This window comes from Bombus vancouverensis, chromosome 4 (assembly GCF_051014615.1).
Source record: "Bombus vancouverensis nearcticus chromosome 4, iyBomVanc1_principal, whole genome shotgun sequence".
Lineage (NCBI taxonomy): Eukaryota > Metazoa > Arthropoda > Insecta > Hymenoptera > Apidae > Bombus > Bombus vancouverensis.
In genome coordinates, this window is record NC_134914.1 from 13,726,983 (window position 1) to 13,750,234 (window position 23,252).

At 32.1% G+C, this 23,252-nt stretch overlaps 2 protein-coding genes and 1 long non-coding RNA gene across 5 annotated transcripts in view; 2 read left to right on the plus strand and 1 right to left on the minus strand.

The window, feature by feature from the left end:
• LOC117156529 (uncharacterized) overlaps positions 1-17,354 on the plus strand; it is a 24,863-nt gene extending 7,509 nt beyond the window's left edge. For 2 of the 3 annotated variants that reach the window (XM_033333628.2, XM_033333629.2), the window contains exons 4-7: positions 6,963-7,249; positions 7,396-7,617; positions 7,919-8,206; positions 15,896-17,354. In XM_033333628.2, the coding sequence (XP_033189519.2) occupies positions 6,963-7,249; positions 7,396-7,617; positions 7,919-8,206; positions 15,896-16,045 (947 nt within the window). In that variant the 3' untranslated portion in view covers positions 16,046-17,354. The other variant, XM_076617600.1, reaches the window with a different exon arrangement.
• Positions 9,553-15,479, minus strand: LOC143302540 (uncharacterized). The gene is made up of 3 exons (XR_013058132.1): positions 15,063-15,479; positions 14,736-14,857; positions 9,553-14,656 (listed from the first exon to the last, which is right to left on the minus strand). It is a non-coding gene; the product is annotated as an uncharacterized LOC143302540 (long non-coding RNA).
• A 1,843-nt stretch (positions 17,355-19,197) lies between the features above and the next one.
• On the plus strand, positions 19,198-23,123 carry LOC117156576 (methylglutaconyl-CoA hydratase, mitochondrial). Its single transcript, XM_033333722.2, has 3 exons — positions 19,198-19,391; positions 21,541-22,341; positions 22,436-23,123. The coding sequence occupies exons 2-3, from the start codon at positions 21,599-21,601 to the stop codon at positions 22,593-22,595; spliced, it is 903 nt and encodes a 300-aa protein (XP_033189613.1). The 5' UTR covers positions 19,198-19,391; positions 21,541-21,598; the 3' UTR covers positions 22,596-23,123.
• Positions 23,124-23,252: the final 129 nt, after the last annotated feature.

Below are 23,252 nucleotides of genomic sequence, written 5' to 3' on the forward strand. Positions count from 1 at the left end.
GTCAAAACAATGATCGATAACGGTATTACAAATGAAGTATTACAAACCTCTGATAGACAAATATTCGCGTGATAACGATTATAAAATGTCGTAATTAACATTAATTAGTAGAAACAAAAACATTTACTTTTAATCAAAAAACATTCGAAACTCGTGTAAGCGTTGTTGAACGAAGCTGTTGATAGCAAGAAAGCAACGGAACGAAGAATTCAAAGTACCTTTCGATCTGTACCTGCATTTCTTTCCTTTTCTTTCTTTCTTTCTTCCAACTGTTTCCAATAAAAGAAAAAAATATTTCGCACTTCCAATTATTTGCAACACAGTAGAGCGTTCCGTGAATCGTGTGATTCTAAAGCTGTATTTATGCTTCCTTCTCATATTTATTATATTTATTTGTCTTTCAGTCTATATTATATTAATTCATGTGAACTTTAGGATTGCAGAAAAAGCGAGACGTTTTACGATGTTGAATAGTTATGTGCGAGAAAAGATTTCTTTTTTACGGAAAACATAAATTGTACAATAGAAATTTGGATATTTATTGGTCGACATAGAATGAAGGGAAAAAGGTACTTTGGCGATGTGAAGGAATAGGTATCATTTGAAAATATCTTAGCTTGGTGACCTCACGTCACGTATTTCTTTTCCTTTTTCTACTCGTTTATCGACTAACGATAAAACGAGGAGTAAAGGAGAGAATCCGTATGTCTTTACGTAAGAATGAGAGAAAGAGAGCCGTAAAGTGAACGATGTCATTCATTCGCTGAGTAAGCAATACCGCAACTGGCCACTCTAATTTTTTAACGCTGGATTTCTTTCAATTCTTCAACATTTATTTTCAATGAATGAACTTTCTTTTTTCTTGTATATATAAACAATTGGGACTCAAATCAAATTTATCTTATAATTTAAGTCTCCATTATAAATATAATCTTTTATTAAAATTATTTTAATTCAAATAATGTAAGAAACAAAAAAGAGAAAATGTGTATTTGTAAAATAAAATTGTGGCCGAGAAACGGTGTTGTTTATCGCGCAGGACTTGTAACAATTCTGTTTGAAAAGAAGCTTGTACAGAGATATTGTCCGTTCTGGATTGCAAAAATACAGATAACTTATTGTTTTTAGAAAAAAACAACAAAATAAATTGTGTGTCTCGCCTTTTTATTTCTGTCACCAATCGTCCGTGTTCAAACCAGTTTCGTGTATTTGTCCAGGTTAATCGTGATCCAGAGGATAACCTCTCTTTTCCTCTTTCCCTCGTTAATCGAGGGAAAAACGAGAAGAGGAACGATTATTCGTTTTGTTTTTCCACGTCTTGATACACCGTTCTAATTATGAATAATCTCCGGTATTAATCGTTTAGAGCTACTTTCTTCATTTAATACGTGATGTGCTGTGTCACTTAGCTCGGTTAACCCTTTGGAGCAATTATTTTCTATATTCCTATTATAGTTTTGAATTATTGGATCTTTTCATTGAATTACTATCATTGGACAATTATTCAATTTCTTGGAGTTTGATACTTCAGATAGTATTTATTAATATTTATATTCTATAAAGCTTTTAGATAAAATATAATTTTATTTAGAAATGATAGGTATAAAAGAGGTTAGGTTGGGCTTAGGTTATCAATTTTTCTATAAGTATTATTTAAAATAGTGAAGCTAAAATATCTTGAATGAAATTACATTGAGAATACATTTTTTTTTTATTTATCAATCGTAGTAAAATCGATCTATTAGAAAAAACAGAACAAGTTTTAGATTTCCTAATAAACTGAAAAGAAGCGATCAAAGAGAGAGAAAGATAATAATAACATATGAATTCAAAAATTAATAATACGTAAAAAACTATGCAACGTCCAAAATTTTCTATACTCATAATCATAGTGTATATGTAGTATTATTAAATATCTATATTACTAAATGTTTAGTATTTATTTATAAAATACTGTAAGAAGACGAATTACGTTTGACCATATAATGTGCCTCTTAATTGGTGTCATTTGCAATTGATATTATAGTTATAACTAATTGCTCTTCAAAGGGTTAATGATCGTTGCCGGAAGCCTTTCCTTTTACTTAGGAATCCTTTGCTTGTCTTGTCACTCGTTCGTAGAACTATTTAATGTACCCCTTGCTTGCAATTTCTTTGCCTTATCCTTGACGAGTAGATGCACGTGTTTGGTGGACGGCTTTATGACGACCGACGGTCACGTATTACTGGACAGTAGCACGAAACTTTGGGCCTTTTTACACGCATTCCACACCTTTTCTCGTTTGTACCAAAGCACAGCATCACCAGAACAATGCACAATATAATGTAGTGTTAAAAATTACATCTGCCTATTACGTGCACGGTGAAGTTAGCACACAACACTTTATAGTGCTACATTGAGTATTGAACGTACGATGGATGTTAATTTTCTCTTCCCGCTTTTTCCTTTTCTTTTTGTAGTAGAAATTTACCTTGTAGTAGTAGTACGTGTAAAATCATAGTATCTGTAGAGCAATGCATAAATAGTAGATCAATTAGATGGCATAATATTAAATATTTATTATGCGCACATAGTAACGTTATTACAGAACAGGTTAATTTTAAATGTAATTAAGGAACGAATATTGATCGTCTTTCTTTTTCTAAGTGAAAGGTTGTAGTTAGAGTGGAATTAATATAAGCATATTATATAATTATAGGTATATCATGCTTGTACGTGTATTTATTTGCAAGCAGTGTGTTTAAACATTCATGGCACATTGGATAATTATCAGTAGATTATTTCCCATATACGCGTGTAATTATTTAATATAATTTATTTCATGAAATAAAAGTAGGATAGCTTGATACTTTTTACATTTTAGGAAAACGAAAGAATTTCTTATTAAAGACGTTGGTCGAGAGTTTTGACTAAGAATCTTCTAGAAAAATGAGAGATTCTCTTACAATTAGCGTTAGAAATTACAATCATCTTTCTTAATGCTGTCTAAATTTGAAACTTCGTAAAATTTAAATTAAAATTATTTAGTTCATTTACTTTGGTTTAATGATACATTAATAATTCAAACTACTCTCGAGAGCCATTTCCTGGAGCGATACATTTTTCACGTTACGTTAATCACCTTTCATTTATTTATAATTTACTCTATATGAAAAATTCTCAACAAAAAACACAAGCATTAGCTCGATTCAGGAATTTAATTAAAAGGAATTTAATTTCAGAAAATTACATTTCGTTTATAAAAGCACAGCGTCTTCTCCTAGACGAAATAGAAAGAATTTAATTAACAAATGTAACTAAGCTGGAAGACTTAAATAAGCAATATGCAATTTAAAAAGAATTTAATGAAAAAATTCAGCTAAAGAAAAAAATTAATTAAAACGGAATTGAATCGAATTAAGTAACGAAAAGATTAAAAGGAATTTAATTAAAAACTTCAAACTAGCGACTGTAAAACTACAAAGAAGAACTAAATATTAATCTTTAAAAATTATAAAAAGTTTCCCAACGTAATGATCATCATCAAACGTTCCAACAAAATAGCGCTCAATTACTATACTGAATAAACGAGGCGTATGTAATTAAGCGCATCTTTATTTTCTAAGTAATAAATTCCGAATGTTTGTATGTTTGTATGTTTATAGGAAATTTAAAGGTGCAAAAATGCACAGTATTTATAATATACCAAACTATACAAGGTGTCTGAGAAGGTCGGGACAAAACTTATTAATCACGCGTTAATGAGGCCAACTGAGTAAAAAAGGTTCGTATGAACTTTATGTCCAGGAATGCTCATTTATCGAAGAGTTGTAAGCGTTCAAAGATTTCCGTGAAAGTTGTTCTTATGACTAGTTACACAAAATCGCAGATAGACGCAAATGCATTTACTATTATTTTCATAACAGTAGGATTATTCGAAAGGGTTCGACGATTGGTAGCCTGCGTTCTTACAGAAGAAAGAAATCGCAAACATATCTTATAACTGACAAAAAAATTAATAAAAATTCTTCGAACGCTTGTAACTCCTCGATGAAGCATTTTCGAACATAAGTTTGTACGAACTTGTTTCACCTACGTGACCTCATTTCCACGTAACATAAGTTTTGTCCCGATTTTTTCGGACATCCTGTACATATACATACATATACAAAGCAGCCAAAGTACAATACTCGTTATCGAAGTACTTAAAAAATACGAATTTCCATACACAGTCTACGAATTAAATTTCGTCGTGGAACGATCGTTCGATTCGGCTTCAATTAATTTCATTCGAATTAATCGAAGAAGAAGAATGCGAATGATAGACGCGAAACGAAACGAATCGTAACGAAAGAAGCGGTACGTTGTGACGCGTCAAAAATTTTAATTAAACGAAGCTGGTCGGGGCCAATTAACTTTCTACAGGACTCCGGCTGAGAGGCCAGATCCAATAAAGGTGTGACCGGGTTGAAATTTTTTCTCAGCTTTCACCAAGCACTCGGTCCAAAACAGAACGAGGCCACTGACCCAGAGTACGTTAAGCGTAAGCGTGCGTGGCGGTGCGAAAGAGTTCTCTCGTCCATGACCCTGACCCACACCCAAAGTCATGGCTGTCTCTCGTCCCCGATCACCGGCCACGTCATTCTATTTTCTTCTCGCATTCCCAATCAGCTGCAATCGATCATTGACATCACATCTCTTTTGAATCTTTTCAGTCTAACGGGGCTTAGTTAAGTTTCAAGATTTTGTTCGGTTGAATTAAATTTTGCTTTTGCATTTTTTGGAGACTTCACATTTTGTAATTTAATTTTTAATTGTTTAATTTATAATTTTCTAATTTAGATGTTAGAAGTTTAATTGAATCGAGGTTTTTTTTTTTAGTAGACTGTGACGAAATTTAATTGACGGAGCTCGGGATTTTTCAATTTGAAAGGAGCTTCTTTGGTCGGATTGTTACTTGTTCTTCGATTTTTTCGGGGAGCTTTAGAGTTTGTTATTAGAATTTGTTCCAGTTTCATGAGATTCAATTCTGTTTCTAGAAACTTCGAATTTTTTCATTTCCAGCGAGTTTGATTGGATCAAATTTTGCTTCTAGAGAGTACTGAGGTTTTCACAGATTTACAAGTTCTCCATTTGGAACAGGTTTCGGTAGATTGAACTTTTCTCCGCATCTCAAATTTGTTAACAATAATTAATCAATGTTGTTGCATTAAGTCCTAACGTAAATGACATATATTGTAATAAATTTAAAAGCACGAAGCTCTTATTGGTAACATACAACTTATGTTGCAACTCAACATAACCTACAAATAAACTACATTTACTAGATATTTCTAAAAATACTCGACACGGAATTTTGCTGAATGAAACTTCACGTCGCGTCTATTTCTAATTGGCCGCGGTCTGAGTATTTGGATCCTTGCGAATGACCAACCGTCCGGAAGAAAGTGGCTGGAATAGGATCAACAACCGGGGAGAGTTTTTAGATAGACACGAGGAATTTTTGTCCGTATGGTTGCACGCGCTGACTAGATAGATCTGTAGGTGAGTAGGAAGCAGGTCGTGGCCCAGATCGAAGACCAGTTCAGCTCCGCAGGAGGATTCCGATATACCGTTAACATTGTCGCTCTTTCTTACGAACTTAATTCATCGAGGTCGCCACACGGAAGTTTTTTTCTCGTGTCGATTCATCGCATAGCTTAACGCTAGCCACTATCTTAGAAAACAAATGCACGGCGATTTGAATGCCCCGATGCTCGACCATTAAATTGCATTAGCTCGCTGCCAAGAAACGCGATCGTTAACGCGATTTCACTTTGGATAAATTGATCTGGTAATTGTCCGATATACGGATAGATGTGAAATCGATTCGCAATAATTTGAAATTCTAAATTACGGAGAAGTGTTACGACGTACTCTTCGAATTTCGAATTCGTTGCATTATTTACTAAATGGCTGAAAGTATGTGCGAATGTTTGTTACAAGTTGATCGTGGAAAATGGGTCGTTGACATTGAATCACCATTGTGGTCGATAACCTGGCAGATGTTGAAAGCTGGACTTTAATTCGATTATGGACATTGTTGGGAGCTCTCGTAGGTCAAATGATTCTTTCTTGATTGACTATTCGAAATCAAAATCTAAGTAACATATAAATATAAATAAATAGAAATGCAAATATTTGAGCAATATTATAAATGTTAAATAAATATTTAAATATTACAAATAAATTTTATACAACGCGGATTTTTAAATTTGAAGACTTTAAATACGAATAATAGATTAAAATAATAAGAAGAAGACTTAAATCGTGGATCGCTAAATTGTGCGTTACAAATGTTAAATAAACATTTAAATATTAAAAATAAATTTTTATACAACGCGGATTTTTAAATTTGAGAACTTTAAATACGAATAATAAATTAAAATAATAAGAAGAATACTTAAATCGTGGATCGCTAAATTGTGCGTTACAAATGTTAAATAAATATTTAAATATTAAAAATAAATTTTTATACAACGCGGATTTTTAAATTTGAGAACTTTAAATACGAATAATAAATTAAAATAAGAAGAAGGATACTTAAATCGTGGATCGCTAAATTGTGCGTTACAAATGTTAAATAAATATTTAAATATTAAAAATAAATTTTTATACAACGCGGATTTTTAAATTTGAGGACTTTAAATGCGAATAATAAATTAAAATAATAAGAAGAAGACTTAAATCGTGAATCGCTAAATTGTGCGTTACAAATGTTAAATAAATATTTAAATATTAAAAATAAATTTGTATACAACGCGGATTTTTAAATTTGAGAACTTTAAATACGAATAATAAATTAAAATAATAAGAAGAAGACTTAAATCGTGGATCGCTAAATTGTGCGTTAATAAATTGAACATTCTCCGTGTCGAGTTTCAATAGATGTTTCTGGAGAGAAATGAAAATTAGACAACAACAATAAATTGATAAATTTCAGGAATGATGCAGTCGGAACCAAGCAACGACGTATCGGCGATTTACGTGGCGAAATACAATCGTTTCGTGGACAACATCTTAGGAAGAATTAATAAAATCTTACGTAGCAATTATGACCCAGTGACGGTGAAATTGTCCAATGCGAATGCCAAATCGAAGTCCGGTAAACAGAAGAGCAAAAACAAGACGAAGAAGAACAATAGCAAGACTGGAATAAAGAAGAGCAATATGGGAATAGTTTCGGTGACCACAGAGAAAATTATCGAAGAAGTTCCTGAAAACACACAGGTATAATAAACTTGAATTACGCTATTAAGAACAACATTTTCATTTGAAAGAAACCATATTTACTAAAACAGAATCCTGTCGTTGAAAATTTAATCATCGGTGTTGTAAAGTAAATTTTAAACTGACTAATTTAAATTCGTTTCTAGAAAACTCTGGAGGCCGTTGAAAATACGACTATGTCAGCTGCTACCGTTGAAAAGGAAGCAACTACTATCGTATCTGAACTTCAAGTGTCAAGTAGATCAAACGTGGAGACAACCACAAAATCTACAAACAAACGAGTATCTAATTCGAATAGCAAAAAATCAAATAAAACTCGTGCTGGAACGAAGAACAAAACGAAACAGACTAGCAGTAATAAAAATAAGGTAACAATCATACCGTTACCTTAATTAGTTTAATATACTTAAAATTCAGTCGTTGATTCTGCTCCTTGTAACACCCACTTTGTAGATTTTTGTCTTACATTCGCTGTGTACATAAGCGGTCCTATTTCTTTTCTTTTTTTATAAAATATTATTTTCAATTCTCTTGCAAAATTGCTTTGCAGAAGATATAATAGTTCATTTTCTTGTAGACCGAATATGCACGCGTACACGTGTACTTAAAAGTCTAGGAAGTAACTTTTACGACGAATAAAATCAAATAACACTTCTTATCAATTTCCAGACAAAGAAAAATAAACCAAAGGCGAGAGCCACACTTTACGGACTCGCGAGCCTACAAAGATCCGGAGACGTGTCTGTGAACATGATGAGCGATCACACCATGATCAAAACGAGATTTACTCTCGGTCCTTTGATACTAAAGGTTGAAAAGGAATTTGGTAGGGCTGCAAAGAAGGAATTGAGAAGCGCGACTGCTACCACTGCCGAAATGTCGGGTAAACTGAGTCTTCGAGTTCTTCATGGTGGTGCAGCTACCCTCAATTCCATCCGCGTTCTGCAACCTAAACAGGTAACTAGCAAATAATCTTAATTATCACTAAAAGAATAACCAATCTTTCGTCTTTAACTCCTTATGCTTTAGCGTATTCGAAAAGATGCATTCAATTTTTTATTATTAGGAGACTGGTGAATTTAAACAGAAAATTTTGTTGTTTATTGGTAAAACAGAATATCTCTTTATATATAATTTATATTTAAAGAGCGATCTCATGATTTGCTCATTTCTAAAATTCTTTTCATGCAAATTACATGGTCATCCGAATGATCGCATTATCTTGAACTAGCATGTGAATACGTGCTTCGAACAATATAAGAATATCTTCCATTCTGTTTTGCTTTTTTATTTGGTCAAAACTTTCTTCAGTAGCTACGATTTAGATAATTTTTTCAACTGGTTTTTTCCTCTCGCCACTTTTTAACTATTCCGTTACGTGACTCTTATCGCGGAATTTTTAAGCAGATACAGCTGAACAAAACTATTTATATGTACATCTGCCATCTGGCTGCTTTTCATCTACCAATTTCATAATCGCACTTTACGTTCTCTTCGTAATATTTTTTTTTTCATATCAACAAATATACATAGGATAACGACCTTTTTAATTAAGATAATCGGTCATTGAAACACCAAGAATCTTCTAACTAGATGGTAGAATATACTTCGTCAACATTGAATCTAAAATCAATTTTCTTGAAGTAAAACATAATTTTGTATTCGATGGTAAATCGAGACTTCAACAATATTCAACAATATCTGTAATTCTTTATGGGTTGTGTATTTTTACTATCAGAGTCGCATTAATTTTTTAAAGCGTCGAATCGTATTGAATTACATTCTGTTTATACGTTGGATCATCTAATGCTCTTTATCTCACATCATAAATGCTTCACTAATGCCTTCGACTTTTCGCGACGTCTGCGCCAATTTTTCTGCCTTCTACATTTACATGATTACATGGAATGCTAATTTCACTTTATATTGACAGCAGAGGCATGCTCCGTTCGAATAATGGGACGTTTAAATAGCACGTGTCTGAATACGGCAAATTCCCAAGATCATTCATATTTATGGATCGTGAATCGACATATTCTCAGGAGTGATAGGATTTTGTCGGGTTTCAATTTTTATCAAACACTTTGTGTAGATAAAAGTTTGGAGAGGTTGAAACATGTTAGGATTTCAAAGGACATCATTCTTTTATAATATCAATATTCAATAACAATTGTACTTAGAAATGAAAGTTACAATTAGACCACGGTGTTTTATGCAAATTTATATTTTTATGGTCACAACTAAAGAAACAGAACAGGGATTAAACAGAGATTTGTTTTGTCTATCGAAAACCATGACAAATATAATATTCTACATATTTCTGCAATTTGTGTTTTATATGTATATTTCAAATGTCACGTAAATGCATAAAAATCCGTAGTTTGATTACGATTATAACGTCCTCGTTTCTCAGACAAAATGTAGCGTCAATTTATATTAAGAAGTTCGCACGGGACGCAATTCTTAGCGGTTTGCTGTAACGTTTTTGTTGAGAATTGTGGATCTTTGAGATCCGAAATAATGTTATAGGAACGCTAAATTTATACTGAGGATTAATATTAAAACAATGATATATTTATTTCATGGACGATTCCTTGTATATTCATCGATACACATTTGCACGCGTCTCAGCACTTTCTTCTATACTCGACTGTAAACCGACCCTTCGACGGACCTTAACCGACTGAAGAGTTTACATTCATCTGTTTTCGAAACGCTTCGGACACACATACTTCCACACACTGATATTCACATACAAGTATCTCTACTACGCATTTAACCTAGTCCAGCACAGAAAATTATACATACCTCAATAGTTTTCACCGCAGCAATTTCCTACCGCGTTTTAAGCTCGCTGCCCACGAGTTCCACGAAGCTTTGCCGCTTCATAGGAGCGTTTTATTGGATATGACGATGCGTCTATGCCGATGTGTAAAACGAAGCGTAAAATACATCTTGTCATGACGCAAATGCGTAGCGATGAAAACGGTTCGCTGTTGTTTCGTGGACAGCTCTGTATATTACTTTACGATGACCACTGCATGGAAGCGTATTCTCAAGCTAAGTGTACACTTGCTGTGAACAATTATCCGCAGATACATGTCGCAGCTAATTAGCACCTGCCTTTCTACGGATTTTTCAGGAAAGGCAAATACCGACTGGTTGCGTATTGACACGTATCTGCCAACAATTGTCTTTCAGTGTATACTCAGCTACAGCATCGATGCGTCTAACATGCATCTAGGAAGCGACCCTTCGTTTACAACGGCACCTAAAACGCAATGGCAAACTGCCTCGCGGCGGTGATATCGTCGCAAACCGTTCGTTTGCACCGGGTTTAACGGTTCGCAGGCAATAAGATAATAAAGCGCACCGAGTTCAAGGAAAGGAAGAAAAGTTATGCTAATTCCTAACATCCGCGTCGTTGCGGTCTCCCCCGTTATAAACGGTCGTCTATCGCTTAACGTTGTAATATTTCTAACTTATGGTTTTATGATCTCGCGCTGTAACGATAGTATCCGTTTAAAAGTACGACAATGAACCTACTGTTTTCAAATTTGTAAAATTATCTTCGTTAAGTCGAATGAAGATTAGAGCACATAACAATCGGACTTTGTGATTTATTACACTGATTACTCGAACGACGAAGGCTTCTATACGCGTTGAAACATGTTTGACGACGCATGAGCTTCTGCTTAGGTTTCATAAGATCCGCATCAGTCTGAGTTTAGTTCCGCGTTACCGATTCTTCTGAATTTTTGCCGCGATACCAACATCGGGACACGTCTTCCACGATGTCTGATTATCTTCCAACTGCAGTATTACTATAACAGGATTACTATAATATTTTTATTATTTTTATTTTATTTAATCTTAGTCTTTCGGCTTTGGACGACTTCCAGATTACATCTCTTATATTGCCTTTACTTATGTCTAACGCAATTACTATAATATAAATATATTACTATAATAGGTGCTGATTATACAAAAATTAAGACTTAGAGACTAAAGAGAAATAGACAAAAAGATGGTTAGTCGAGAGAAACGGACGTTCTAATTTCGCGTTATTAAAAGAACTCCAGACGAATGAATCGTAGAAATCATTCGCGTATGGATGATTCTGCTTTTCAACGTCTATTGGGTAAGATTTGCCCGAAGATCAAGGAACAGAATACAATGATGAGAGTCTAGGAACCGTGTCATCCTCTACACGTTGAGATCTGCGTTCCAGTTGAGCGTTGCTCGCCGATTAAGACAGGGTTCTGATTTACATTATAAAATATATCACGAAATCTAAGGATCAATGCATGCATCGTACCATGTTCCAATAGGAAGCCTCAACGTCATACGTCAAAATCGATAAATATTAGGGACATGTGATTTCTTTCGATAAGTGATAATATCTCAGATGATTAAACATTCGTTTGATTAAACGATCGAATTTCGAGGACCTCGGTAGTTGGGCCAAAACGCAAGTAGTGGATTCTTAACGGTTAATCGGAAATTAACAATCGAACAAGTACTTATCGTTAACTGTAGATTGTGCTGATTTCAAATCATTCGTTATATTTTATTCTTATCATATTCGTCTTTTTTTCGATATCACTGTTATGATTACAAATAAGCGAATAAACGCAGTTTATCGATATTTACATAGCTGAATCAGAATTTAGATAAATGTCATTTTAAAGATCCGACTATCGATCAAATTATCTGCTTAGATACACAACAAAATTGATGTTAAAGTTTTCCATTTTAGTGTTCTATTATCCCTTACAGTCGTTTACATTCGATTATATTAAGTGGCAGAGTACTTGGAAAAGTTACTGGCAGTTTTCCATTTTAGTGTTCTATTTTCCTTTACAGTCGTTTACACTCGATTATATTAAATGGCAGAGTACTTGGAAAAGTTACTGGCAATTTTCGATTTTAGTGTTCTATTTTCCCTTACAGTCGTTTACACTCGATTATATTAAACGGTAGAGTACTTGGCAAAGTTACTGGCAGTTTTCCATTTTAGTGTTCTATTTTCCCTTACAATCGTTTACACTCGATTGTATTAAGTGGCAGAGTACTTAGCAAAGTTACTGGCAGTTTTCCATTTTAGTATTCGATTTTCCCTTACAGTCGTTTACACTCGATTATATTAAATGGCAGAGTACTTGGAAAAGTTACTGGCAGTTTTCCATTTTAGTATTCGATTTTCCCTTACAGTCGTTTATACTCGATTATATTAAATGACAGAATACTTGGAAAAGTTACTTGCGTAGGTATTATAGTTAAACCATTACGCTCTGTGTTATTTAATCACTCCTATTGTCTTTCCACGTAAATTGATTTCGTTGTGAAATCTTTCAAACATTCCTTATTACAAGTTATGATATATTAGGTATTGTTTAAGCATTATTTAAACTTGTTAAAAGAAATATATGAAAAGAAACAGTTATAAGGTATTAAAAAAAATATAATTTGATAAATTTCATCGAATATATACATTTTAAGCTAATATTCAATAATTTATAATTTAAAATTCAAGTTAAAGATGAAAATTCGTTTGATAGAATGGTCGTAAATGAGCATTGACCTCGATCATGAATAAGCAGAGGTGGGCCAATTCTTCGGCCTCTCGGATTATCAGATACATGTCACGCCACTGAGTTCTTATTCGTCGAGAACTTTCGTATAAAAAATTAATAATGCATTCGCCTTAGTTGAATATTTTACTGTCGCACAAGCCACTCGCTGAAGTGAGAAAAAATGAGCAAAAAATTCGTTACATAATAGAATCAACCTTTTATCGGTTTCGTTTCTATATCCGTAAAAATGAGACACACTAGGAGACAAAATTAACAGATATATCGTCGGTCTTCTCTTACGCTATGTCGATCGAAAATAAGCCAAAGATATAGAATAGCAATTTTTCACAAGACGCTTTGCTTGCGAGGAAAAAAGATTTGATAATTTATCGTACGCTGGTACGATAAATATAAATAATATATAGATTATAAAGTAACGTTAGATACCAAATAATTAGTATTAAACGTTACAAAGTAATATCTCGTCGATATTAAATAATAATATTAGATCAGAAGTGCAGAAACACGTTGAACGAAATATACTATGAAGTGTCATCGTTCGACCTGTTGCCTCATTCATTCGAGCTTCGTCCGATTAAAAGTTTATATCTTCGAATGTTGCCACTTTCTTACATAACTTAATCATTTCGATGATTACATTGAGAAAGTCTTTGCGAGCCTCGTAAGCTACTTTCGATCGCTGTCAACTTTCTGCCGTCAGCATCTTATTAAAATAAATGATAAATAATACATTTACTTTTTGTCATATCAATGGGATTATAATAACATATACAGTATTATATCTACCCTAAGGTTATCTGTTAGCATGTGGCATTCTAAGTTCAGTGTCTCGGTGAATATCTCTCAATATTTTTTGTCAATTATGCATTAAAGATGTCTTCGTGCCGGCAGAACAAATATTCTTATATTTTCTATTCAAATCGTGGCTGAATACCATTAAGCAATCTTATATACATTAGCATATAATTTAAGCAGTTAAGTTAAGCATTATAATTCATTACATTTTATTATCGTTCGCTAAATTTAAAAGTTAAATTTTATTCGCTATATTAATATAGTAAGCTAATACAACAGTATTACTATATTTACTATATCGAATAATATCGTTGATATAATTATTGATCTAATTACTGTTATATATTATTAATATTTACACGTGATTACGTAATTGTTCTTAAACGTTATTTTATGAACAATAGAATTAATTTCCAATTGTGTCACTGGGTGTGAATTGTTGCTTTATCAATTTCATATGCATCTTATCTAGTTTACAATATGGTTCTTTTTATGAGGTAATTATAATTTTTGTCTGTAAGAAATGGTAATGCCATTCTGCAGACGATCACCAAACGATTATTATCTTCTTCAAACGAATCAGTACTTTTGGCACGTGTTTTGCACGTTTATCTTTATCAAGCATTGCCTCTTTAGCAACTACATATTCATCGCTATCTCTCAAACACGTTTCCGAATATTGTATAATACCACGAGTTTTGTCACGAGTAAAAAACTGCCTTAAAAACCTATCTCTGATGACTGTCTTCCGTTTATCTTCTATTTGATGACTCTCGTTTAAGCCTTTGTTTGTCGTTTGATTCACGTGGATCCATTTATCGACTTTCTTTACTTTTTCATTTGTATCTATGTATCGTTTCTTTTTAATTTATTCATTTTTCTCTACCTTTTCTATTGTTTTCAATTTTCCGGTATCCTTCATATTTTTCATTTTCTTTACCTTTTTCTTCATTCTTTTCCTTATTTTTTACGCTTTTCTCCTTTCTAATACGTGATCTAATAAGTAATTCTAATCCTGTCAATAAGCATAATGTCAAATAGAAATAAGTATAATTATACTTATACCTCTACTACTTTTTCTTTTCTTTTCTTACCTTTCACTTGCTTCTCTCTTCCTTTTTCCATTTTCCATTTTCTTCGCTTTCTCGTCCTTCTATTTTCCACTTTCTTTTCTTACCATCATGGGACTATAAGTTTTCACGCATGCGCAGGATATCTGAAAGTGCAAAAATTCACGGAATCCACGTAATATGAAAAACGTATAAAACGTACAAAGTATAGAGTTAGGATATTCAATGAATAAAACAATTTCCTACCTAAGTTCCACTCTTTCGATTATATTAAAATATGAAAATATGTATTTGTATTGATATGCGCGGTCTAATTACCATCAAACGATAAATAATGATAAAATGGCTTACCATCGTCTGAAGCGCTATTTTTCTTGCTGTTCGTCGTGTATTAGTTAATGTACAAGTAATTATCGTCAATGGTATTCTTCCAACTTCCTCTTTTCGTTCATTGTTTCACGAACAATCATCATCCTTGGATTTCACGAACCAGCTTGTTGAATTGTCTTAACATTTACATAAGCCCGTTGAAATACTAAATTTAAAACTGCCAACAATTTTTGCCATACATTATCCACGTTCGAAAGAATTACGTCCGATAACATTGTTAGCATTTAATTCACGTGTGTTACAGAAAGTTTCTCCTTCTTTAATCTGCTGTGCACCAGTCGACGACAGCGCGAAATTTAATGAATTCAGCTTCGAAAGAAAGCACGTCTCACGCGCGGATTCCAGATCGTCTCGTAAATATTGTAGATTCTCATTTCTATAGGAAATATCTTACGAAAGAGAATAAGATGTCCGATAGATGAGAGAGATGGAAAGTTTGAGAAATTGTCGGAAGATGGAGTTTCTCTAATTTTTACGTTTCGCCCTCGTTCCCGTTTCAATCGACGAAAAGAATCGAAAATGACGTAAACCAAATATGTAAATATGTCATTTCTTCCAATTTGAAACCAATTACACACTGAACTAAAAATACTCAAATTTTCAAAGGTAACTGATACTTTATAAATGGTTTTAAAAAAAAAACAGATATTTCATCTGTAAATCCTGCAAACCGATGCAATCTAATATCATCACCATCGAAGTTTCAGATCCGAAGACACTGAAGTTAACTCGAACTTAATAACTGCGACGATTACGTGAACAATTTGTTAATCTCGATGTTATTTGTTAATTAGGTGCGAGTGGAGAGCGCGGACGATCACGACAGAACGCGCGAATTCGTCTGGAAAAGATCATCGCACATCGCTCATTTAGTCTCGGAGAAATTATCATCGGCCACGAGGTCGATGCTTCGACCTCCACCTGTTGCAGTCGCCGCCGCTTAAATCTTCCTTCGCATCATCGTTGGTCTTAATGAAAACCTTCATCCACCATGAAAGCGGACTTCTCTCTTTGTCTTTATTTCTTAAATTATTAGACCGCGGATTTTTATGCAATTTCATATTTTTACCAAGAGAGATCTAAAGAAACGATATCTAGTAATAGTAGTAATAGTAATATGTTTCGCCTATTAAAAACTATGATCATTCATACTTAGTGTATTTTATATATTTTTGCATATTGTACGCATTCTGTGGATTTTTGTATTTTTAAATGTTTATCAGAAATGCATAAAAGTCCACAGTCTGTGAATCATTATTCGTGAGAGCAGTCTTCTCTTTATGGTATTTGCGTTTGGTTTTATGGCTGTTTGTTTCTCGAATCTAAAGAGAATCTTCTGTAATTTCGTTAGCTTCGAATTGCGAGAATTGGATGCTTTCGTTGGATAAGAATTTAAGTAATAATTGATTCTGAATCGTTTTGAATAGATTAGTTAACGGAGTATGTTACATAGTAAGTAGAAGTGTAACCAAATTTATTGGTTGAAATGTTATGAAAAAAATTAGAGTGTCGATGAATGCATTTCAATTCTCGATTGGCTCTCTAAATATCTCGGTATACGTATCTGTTATGCTTCGTGCGTCATTGATAGAATTCACGATGTTCGTTATAGATAATAGTTTGATTAATTGGACGATGATAGATATTGATAAACCGTATGTAGAAGAGTGTGGAGTTGCGGCAAAATTAACGTACTTTCGTACCTTTTCGCTTTCCATTATTATTATCTAAAAACTGACAAATTTCTATTACTCAGATCTTGTGTTTTGGCTTAGATATGGTTTGAGGATTTAATGTTACAGTTTTATATCACTGGTTTATATTTTTAAAGGTACAATTTATTCATTTATCTCTTTTTTGTTTTAAACACTGGGAATTTTAAGAGTCAACAAATAGCAAACTGCTTATCCTTCCTTCGCTTCATTTTAATAACAATTTTTGTAAGAAAGAACGAAGGATAAACTGGTTTTGAAAGAGTTATGCATTTTCATTCTAGACCAATATTCGCTATTAATTTATTTATTTATTTCTAGTAGTTTCTATGAATCATTTGCAAAGTCTGAAACATTTTCATGCTGCGATATCGATGTAATCTGCATTTATACCTATTGTTTTATGTTACCCGATACTTAAGACAATTGAGCTTACATTTATAAAAAGATTCGTTGTAAAATGAATAAGTCAACTTTTTATACTGTTTTAATGATATTCTATCAATATTTATATATCAATAAAGTACTTTAAGTAGATTTACACCGTTGAATTCTAATTTATCTAAAACGACAACCCTGTTAAAGACAAATTTAAAGATCCCAGAAGGATTATCAATACAAAATTATAATTCTCATTTTGTTTTATCATGTTTATTCATTTTAAAATAAGGAAATGATTTGTGACATATCGTCATTGAAACTAATGGACATGCAAAAGGCACAAGTGACTTCTCTTTTAATTATATTCCATACTTCTTTATGCAGTTTAAACTAAAAATAGAAGTGACTAAATAGTTTTATCGCAGAATGTTATTAATATTTTATGACATTCGTGACACATGTATTTAATATCTGAACATATTAAAAAATGACAAACGCAGGATATTTGAACAAAGAGACTTAAAATTATTCCACGATTTCTACTTTTGGTGAGTAAGTAACGTACAAATATTAAAATTTAACTAAGTACAATTTACTCAATGATTTGCTTTCTGCTTCGATTAAGAGCAGGGGGTTCTAATTTTAGATTATCTCATTTTCTTCGTTTATGGTATGCATAATCGCGTACCGCAGTTATTGATTAAATACAAATGATACTTTGTTAACGTAGTGATTATTGAATGAAATAGTTTGTTTAACAATTTGTTGCATGAAAAGTTACGTCTCAAAAATACCGCTTGCTGTAAATCTTTAAATTGACGTCTTTAATAAAATTAATTTCAGTAAATAAAATTGTCTTTTTTTTTTTTAATGGAAGTTCCGGTAAAATTTTATTACAATTCGGTTTATTAATATTTCATCTAATATCTTCCTATTTGACAATTCGTTACAAATTTAAAAAAGACATATGCGACATATTTACGTCATCGTTGTAACGTAACGTAGGTAATTAAATTCAGCTGTTTACTGAAATTAAAAAAAAGAAATTATCAGTCAAAAAGCATACATCTGTAATCTGGCTTATTTATCTTCTTTATAGTTATAAAAACTGTAAACAAGATTATTACTGATTCGAGTACAAAAAAGAGGGAGGAACAAATCACGTAACAATAATAAGATAATAATAATAAGATAATCTTAAATTTCAAAATCATTCAATTCCGTTGATTTGTCGATAATTTGGGGAAATATTGTATAACATTTACAAATCAACCATCTCATAATGGTGAAAATAGATATTTCATATTTTATATAAAAATTCTAAAACTTCGATTACCTGCAAATAGAAAAGTATAGTTTTTGCTATTTTGCTAGATAAAATCCTATTTTGTTTGATAAGACAGTTATTTATCTTTGTACGACATATGTTATTATTTAATTATTATTAAGACACAGATTATTAATGGTAGTAGGTACGTATGTAGTTTCGAATATATTCTAATTTATATACTATATTACATAACTATATTGTAACTTATAATCTATATAGACTACGCTGCTTATGAAAAGGCCATTATCGTGACTTTTATAAATTTATTAATCCATTTTTATATTAATCTCAATTAATCACAATTAAATTAAATTATCGGTTTACGAGATCCATAATATGTATTTTACTAACCATACTTTTAATTCTTTAAAGTTACAGGTCTAGCTTTATACAAACCATTCAACAACGTACTACTCTATTCGAAACCTACTTAAGGGTGTCTCAGACATTTATTAATATAAATACTGATAATGCATATTAATTGTTTTAATTGAGAACCTCGAAATATTGGCTTCTCTTCCATTCTAGCAGCAACTCGCGCTTCGTAAAGTTAACAGGAGAGATAGAAAAACGTATCGACTGACGCAAAATGGATGTTTGAATCTTATCTGTGTGCGTGTGACACACAGTGTATAAATACACGTACAACTTGAGTAGGTCGCGAAGAATATATTTTCCTTTCATTTTCTACAACAACCAGTTGCGCTTGCGACTCTGCGACGTCGTCGTCGAAGTACTGAAGTTAGTACGTTATATTTGAACTTTTCTCGGGCCTCCCTACCACAAATGCTATTGGTGCAACGCGACGGTGCGTAAAGTCCAAGGAGTCGTCAGAGACATTCCTACACGCTTCCGAAAGAAGACACGGTATTTCTATTTTTCTTCATTTATACGTATACGTTTACACGTTTCATTAATTATTTGATAATTTCATTTGAATAATTCTTCAAAGTTTAAAAACTAGTCGTGTTTACTGTATTTTTTATAGTGATATTTGTTAGTGAGAGTAAGACGCAAGTCAGACTTGACCGTGTTAAAATATTCGGAATATTAATCTTTTATTGGGTGTTTTACACTTTTATTGGAATGATTTTTCAATATTTAAAAAGTTAACACGCTGACTGGCACGGTGGTCATCAGTGACCTACGTTTCACTAAATTCTTTAGGGTGATTAAAATAAGATAAATTTGTTGGAGTAAACAATTTTCAAAAATGTGAATGACAGATTTTAAATTAACATTTGCTGAGAAAATGTGCATAGTATACTGTAAAATGTGTAATATTGTGTGAAAATACAGTTCTACGGTGTAATATATTTCAATCTGTTTATCGTTATTATTATACTTCTATTTGATAATAAGAATAAGTCACCGGTCAGACTTATGTATACATAATATAAACAAACCGATACTATTTATCCATTAAATATTAAGTATATTAATCTTTCGTTAATTACTTTATAATTTCATTTTTCAACGTTTAGGAAGATAATTGTTATTATTGTATTTTTTTATGGAGATGTTTGATAATAAGAATAAGACAGAAGTCAGATTTGTAAACATGCCGATGCTGTTCTTTCTTTGACAAGTTCGTTGCTGATCCGATTTACAATTTTTACAATATTCTATGCTAACAAAAAATTCTTATACAATATCTGTGTTCATATTGTAAAACTTGACATATGTATTTAGTATGGGTTATAATGAAATATTTTTTCATCAGGGATTTTTAGTTCATATGTCACATAAAAGTATATATGCACGTATATATCTATACATAACATACATACCGTGCCGACTCGAGTACGCGTCGTTAGTACGTCGCTTGTACGTCGTACCCAACGTTCAGGAATTTGATTGTCATTATTACTTCATTGTATACTTGATATACCTAGTATACTTAATCATCATTGTTTTTGTACTTGCTATAGAGATATTTGATAATAAGGACAAGGCGCCAGTCAGACGCCTGTTCTAGTTGTTTCGCAGTACAGGTGCTGCACCATGCGGCCAAATGCTGAGGTCAACTAAAGTTAGCATATACAAGAACCTATAAAATTAGGGATCTGCTCTGTTTGGTTGCAATTTAGCATATACAATAATCTATGTATTTAAGCTTAAAGTTAAGAATGTCCCCTGTTTGGTTGCACAAAAACATTGTAGTAGGCAATGCGAATGATTATGATATATATATAATATTGCTATGTGTAATATTTGTTTATACTTAATTTTCTACTTTCGTCATTTATTTATTGTTAGTCATAATCATTCGTATTGGCTAATACAATGTCTTTATGCAATCAAACAGGGCAGATCCCTAATTTTACAGGTTTTTGTGTATGCTAACTTTAATTAACCTCAGCACTTGGCCGCATAGTGCAGCACTAGTCCAGGAACAAACAAATCTATAAACACGAGTACTCCCATTTCCTCTCTGGTCAGACTTATATAATATACCGACATGCATTTTGAATGTGGTGGTGCCATTTACTAGTTAGAAATTTTGATTCTTATTAGTTGCACTAATTCACCTGTAGACGGCGCAAGCAGGCCCAAAATAGGGCACTTTGCACTAATTGCATGTAATTAATTAATTACGTAAGAAATCGAATATGCATAGAAAATTTCTAAAAGCGCAAGCTTTAATTTAATTTCTAAACAATTCATTTTACCGCTAGATGGCTATAATGTTTTGTTGACTATGAATTGAACGATTTTTAAAACTTGCTTGTAGGAGAATATTTAGATAAAAGTAATTTTAATTAATTCTTTGAGTTCTAAAATATCATGTAAGCTCTTAAAAATAACTTACCATATTTTTAATCTGTGATATTCAGTTACTAATATATTATAATTCATCATTGGTATATTGGATATGTTTATTCACTTTTTAAGTGTTAAAAGTAATTCGAATTAAACTCTTGTATGAACTGCATATTAATATTATGAATAATTTATAAGATAATTATTAATATTTCTTGTTGTAATATTTTTAATAATGGAGATTTCTTTTCAGATTGTGTTCACACAAGACTTAATTGAGTGAAAGCCTGTTTACACATAAACTTTACATAATGGGGTCTTTAACGACAAGTGTCAGACACACTTTCCATTCTCTTTGTACAACTGCTACAAAGGCAATGTCTACCAACGCAATGTTAAATCCAAAAGAAGATGTGAAAGAAGTAGTACTTAAGTATTTGGATGGAAAAGACAATGGCATTGTAGTATTAGGATTAAATCGACCCACAGTTTGCAATGCTCTTGGCAAAACTATAACTAGTCAGTTACATGATGCCATTTCTTCCATCAGAGAAGACTCAAAGTTGAGAGTATTAATCATTCGTAGTTTGGTCCCAAAAGTTTTCTGTGCTGGTGCAGATTTGAGAGAAAGAGCAAGAATGGACACAGCAGAAATTTCAAAATTTGTTTCATTCTTGAGAAATATGACATATGATATAGAAACTTTACCAACCCCAGTGATATCTGCTATTGATGGTGCTGCACTAGGTGGTGGATTAGAAATTGCTCTAGCCACAGATATTAGAGTTGCAGCATCAGAAGCTAAAATGGGCCTTGTAGAAACAAAATGGGCTATTATTCCTGGAGCAGGAGGCACTCAAAGACTTCCAAGAATAATTGGAAGTGCTAGAGCAAAAGAACTTATTTACACTGCACGCATCGTTGATGGTGAACAGGCTATGAAGATTGGTTTAGTAAATGAAGTAGTTCCACAAAATAAAAGTGGTGATGCGGCTTATCAAGCTGCTTTAACAATTGCCAGAGAAATCTTACCTAATGGACCAATTGGAGTTAAGTAAGTATAAGTTTACAAATTTGGTTTATATAAATATAATACACAACAAACAATACATCATAATAAATAATACTCTTATTTTATCATATTTTAGAATGGCAAAAACAGCGATATCGAAAGGTCTACAAATGCCTATTACAGATGGATTTGAAATTGAAAAACAATGTTACAACACAGTTGTAGATTCAAAAGATAGAATCGAAGGACTTGCAGCATTTGGGACGAAACGTATGCCCATTTATCAGGGAGTTTAAACATATAAAAATAAAATACAACGTACTTTATAAGTTTGTTACGCTTAATTATCTACATATCACGAAAGTGCATTTTAATCGAGATTAAATGCAGAAACATGCCTTTCTTGTACTACATCATTGTAATGTGATTAATTTCGATCATCGACACATCATTATGAAAGTTCAAGCATACTTGTATTTAAATAGAAACATATGAAATTAGTAAACTAATATTTAATACAGTACAGAAATAATATTGTTAGGTACATAGTTTTAAGTATTTTTATACGTGATTTAAACAATTTCAGAATTTTATATAGTTTATAACAATGTTGTTGTTGTTGTTAATACACAATATGTATATATTTATGTAAACACATAAGTTTATTTTTAAAAAATAAAATAATTCTGTTTATATATATAACATTAATTCTCATTTCATTCAAATGCATATTACAAGCAGTTGCATCAATTTTATACTTCAACACATGTTCTTTATAAAACATTAAAAACGAAATTTACAATTCAATTTCCCATAAGATTATTTTAACAAATTGAAATAATCAATTTGATAAAAATAAAGATTGAATAATCTAAATTTTTTAATTGTATCAAAAATTCTTTTGATATTGAAAATGTAATACTATAAATGGAATGCTTACTAATAAAACAGAA

Excerpts from the sequence above, each read along its gene's own strand:
- LOC117156576 (XM_033333722.2), top strand. The coding sequence starts at position 21,599 with ATGGGGTCTTTAACGACAAGTGTCAGACACACTTTCCATTCTCTTTGT. Across the intron at positions 22,342-22,435 it reads AATGGACCAATTGGAGTTAA|AATGGCAAAAACAGCGATAT; the intron begins GTAAGTATAAGT and ends ATCATATTTTAG.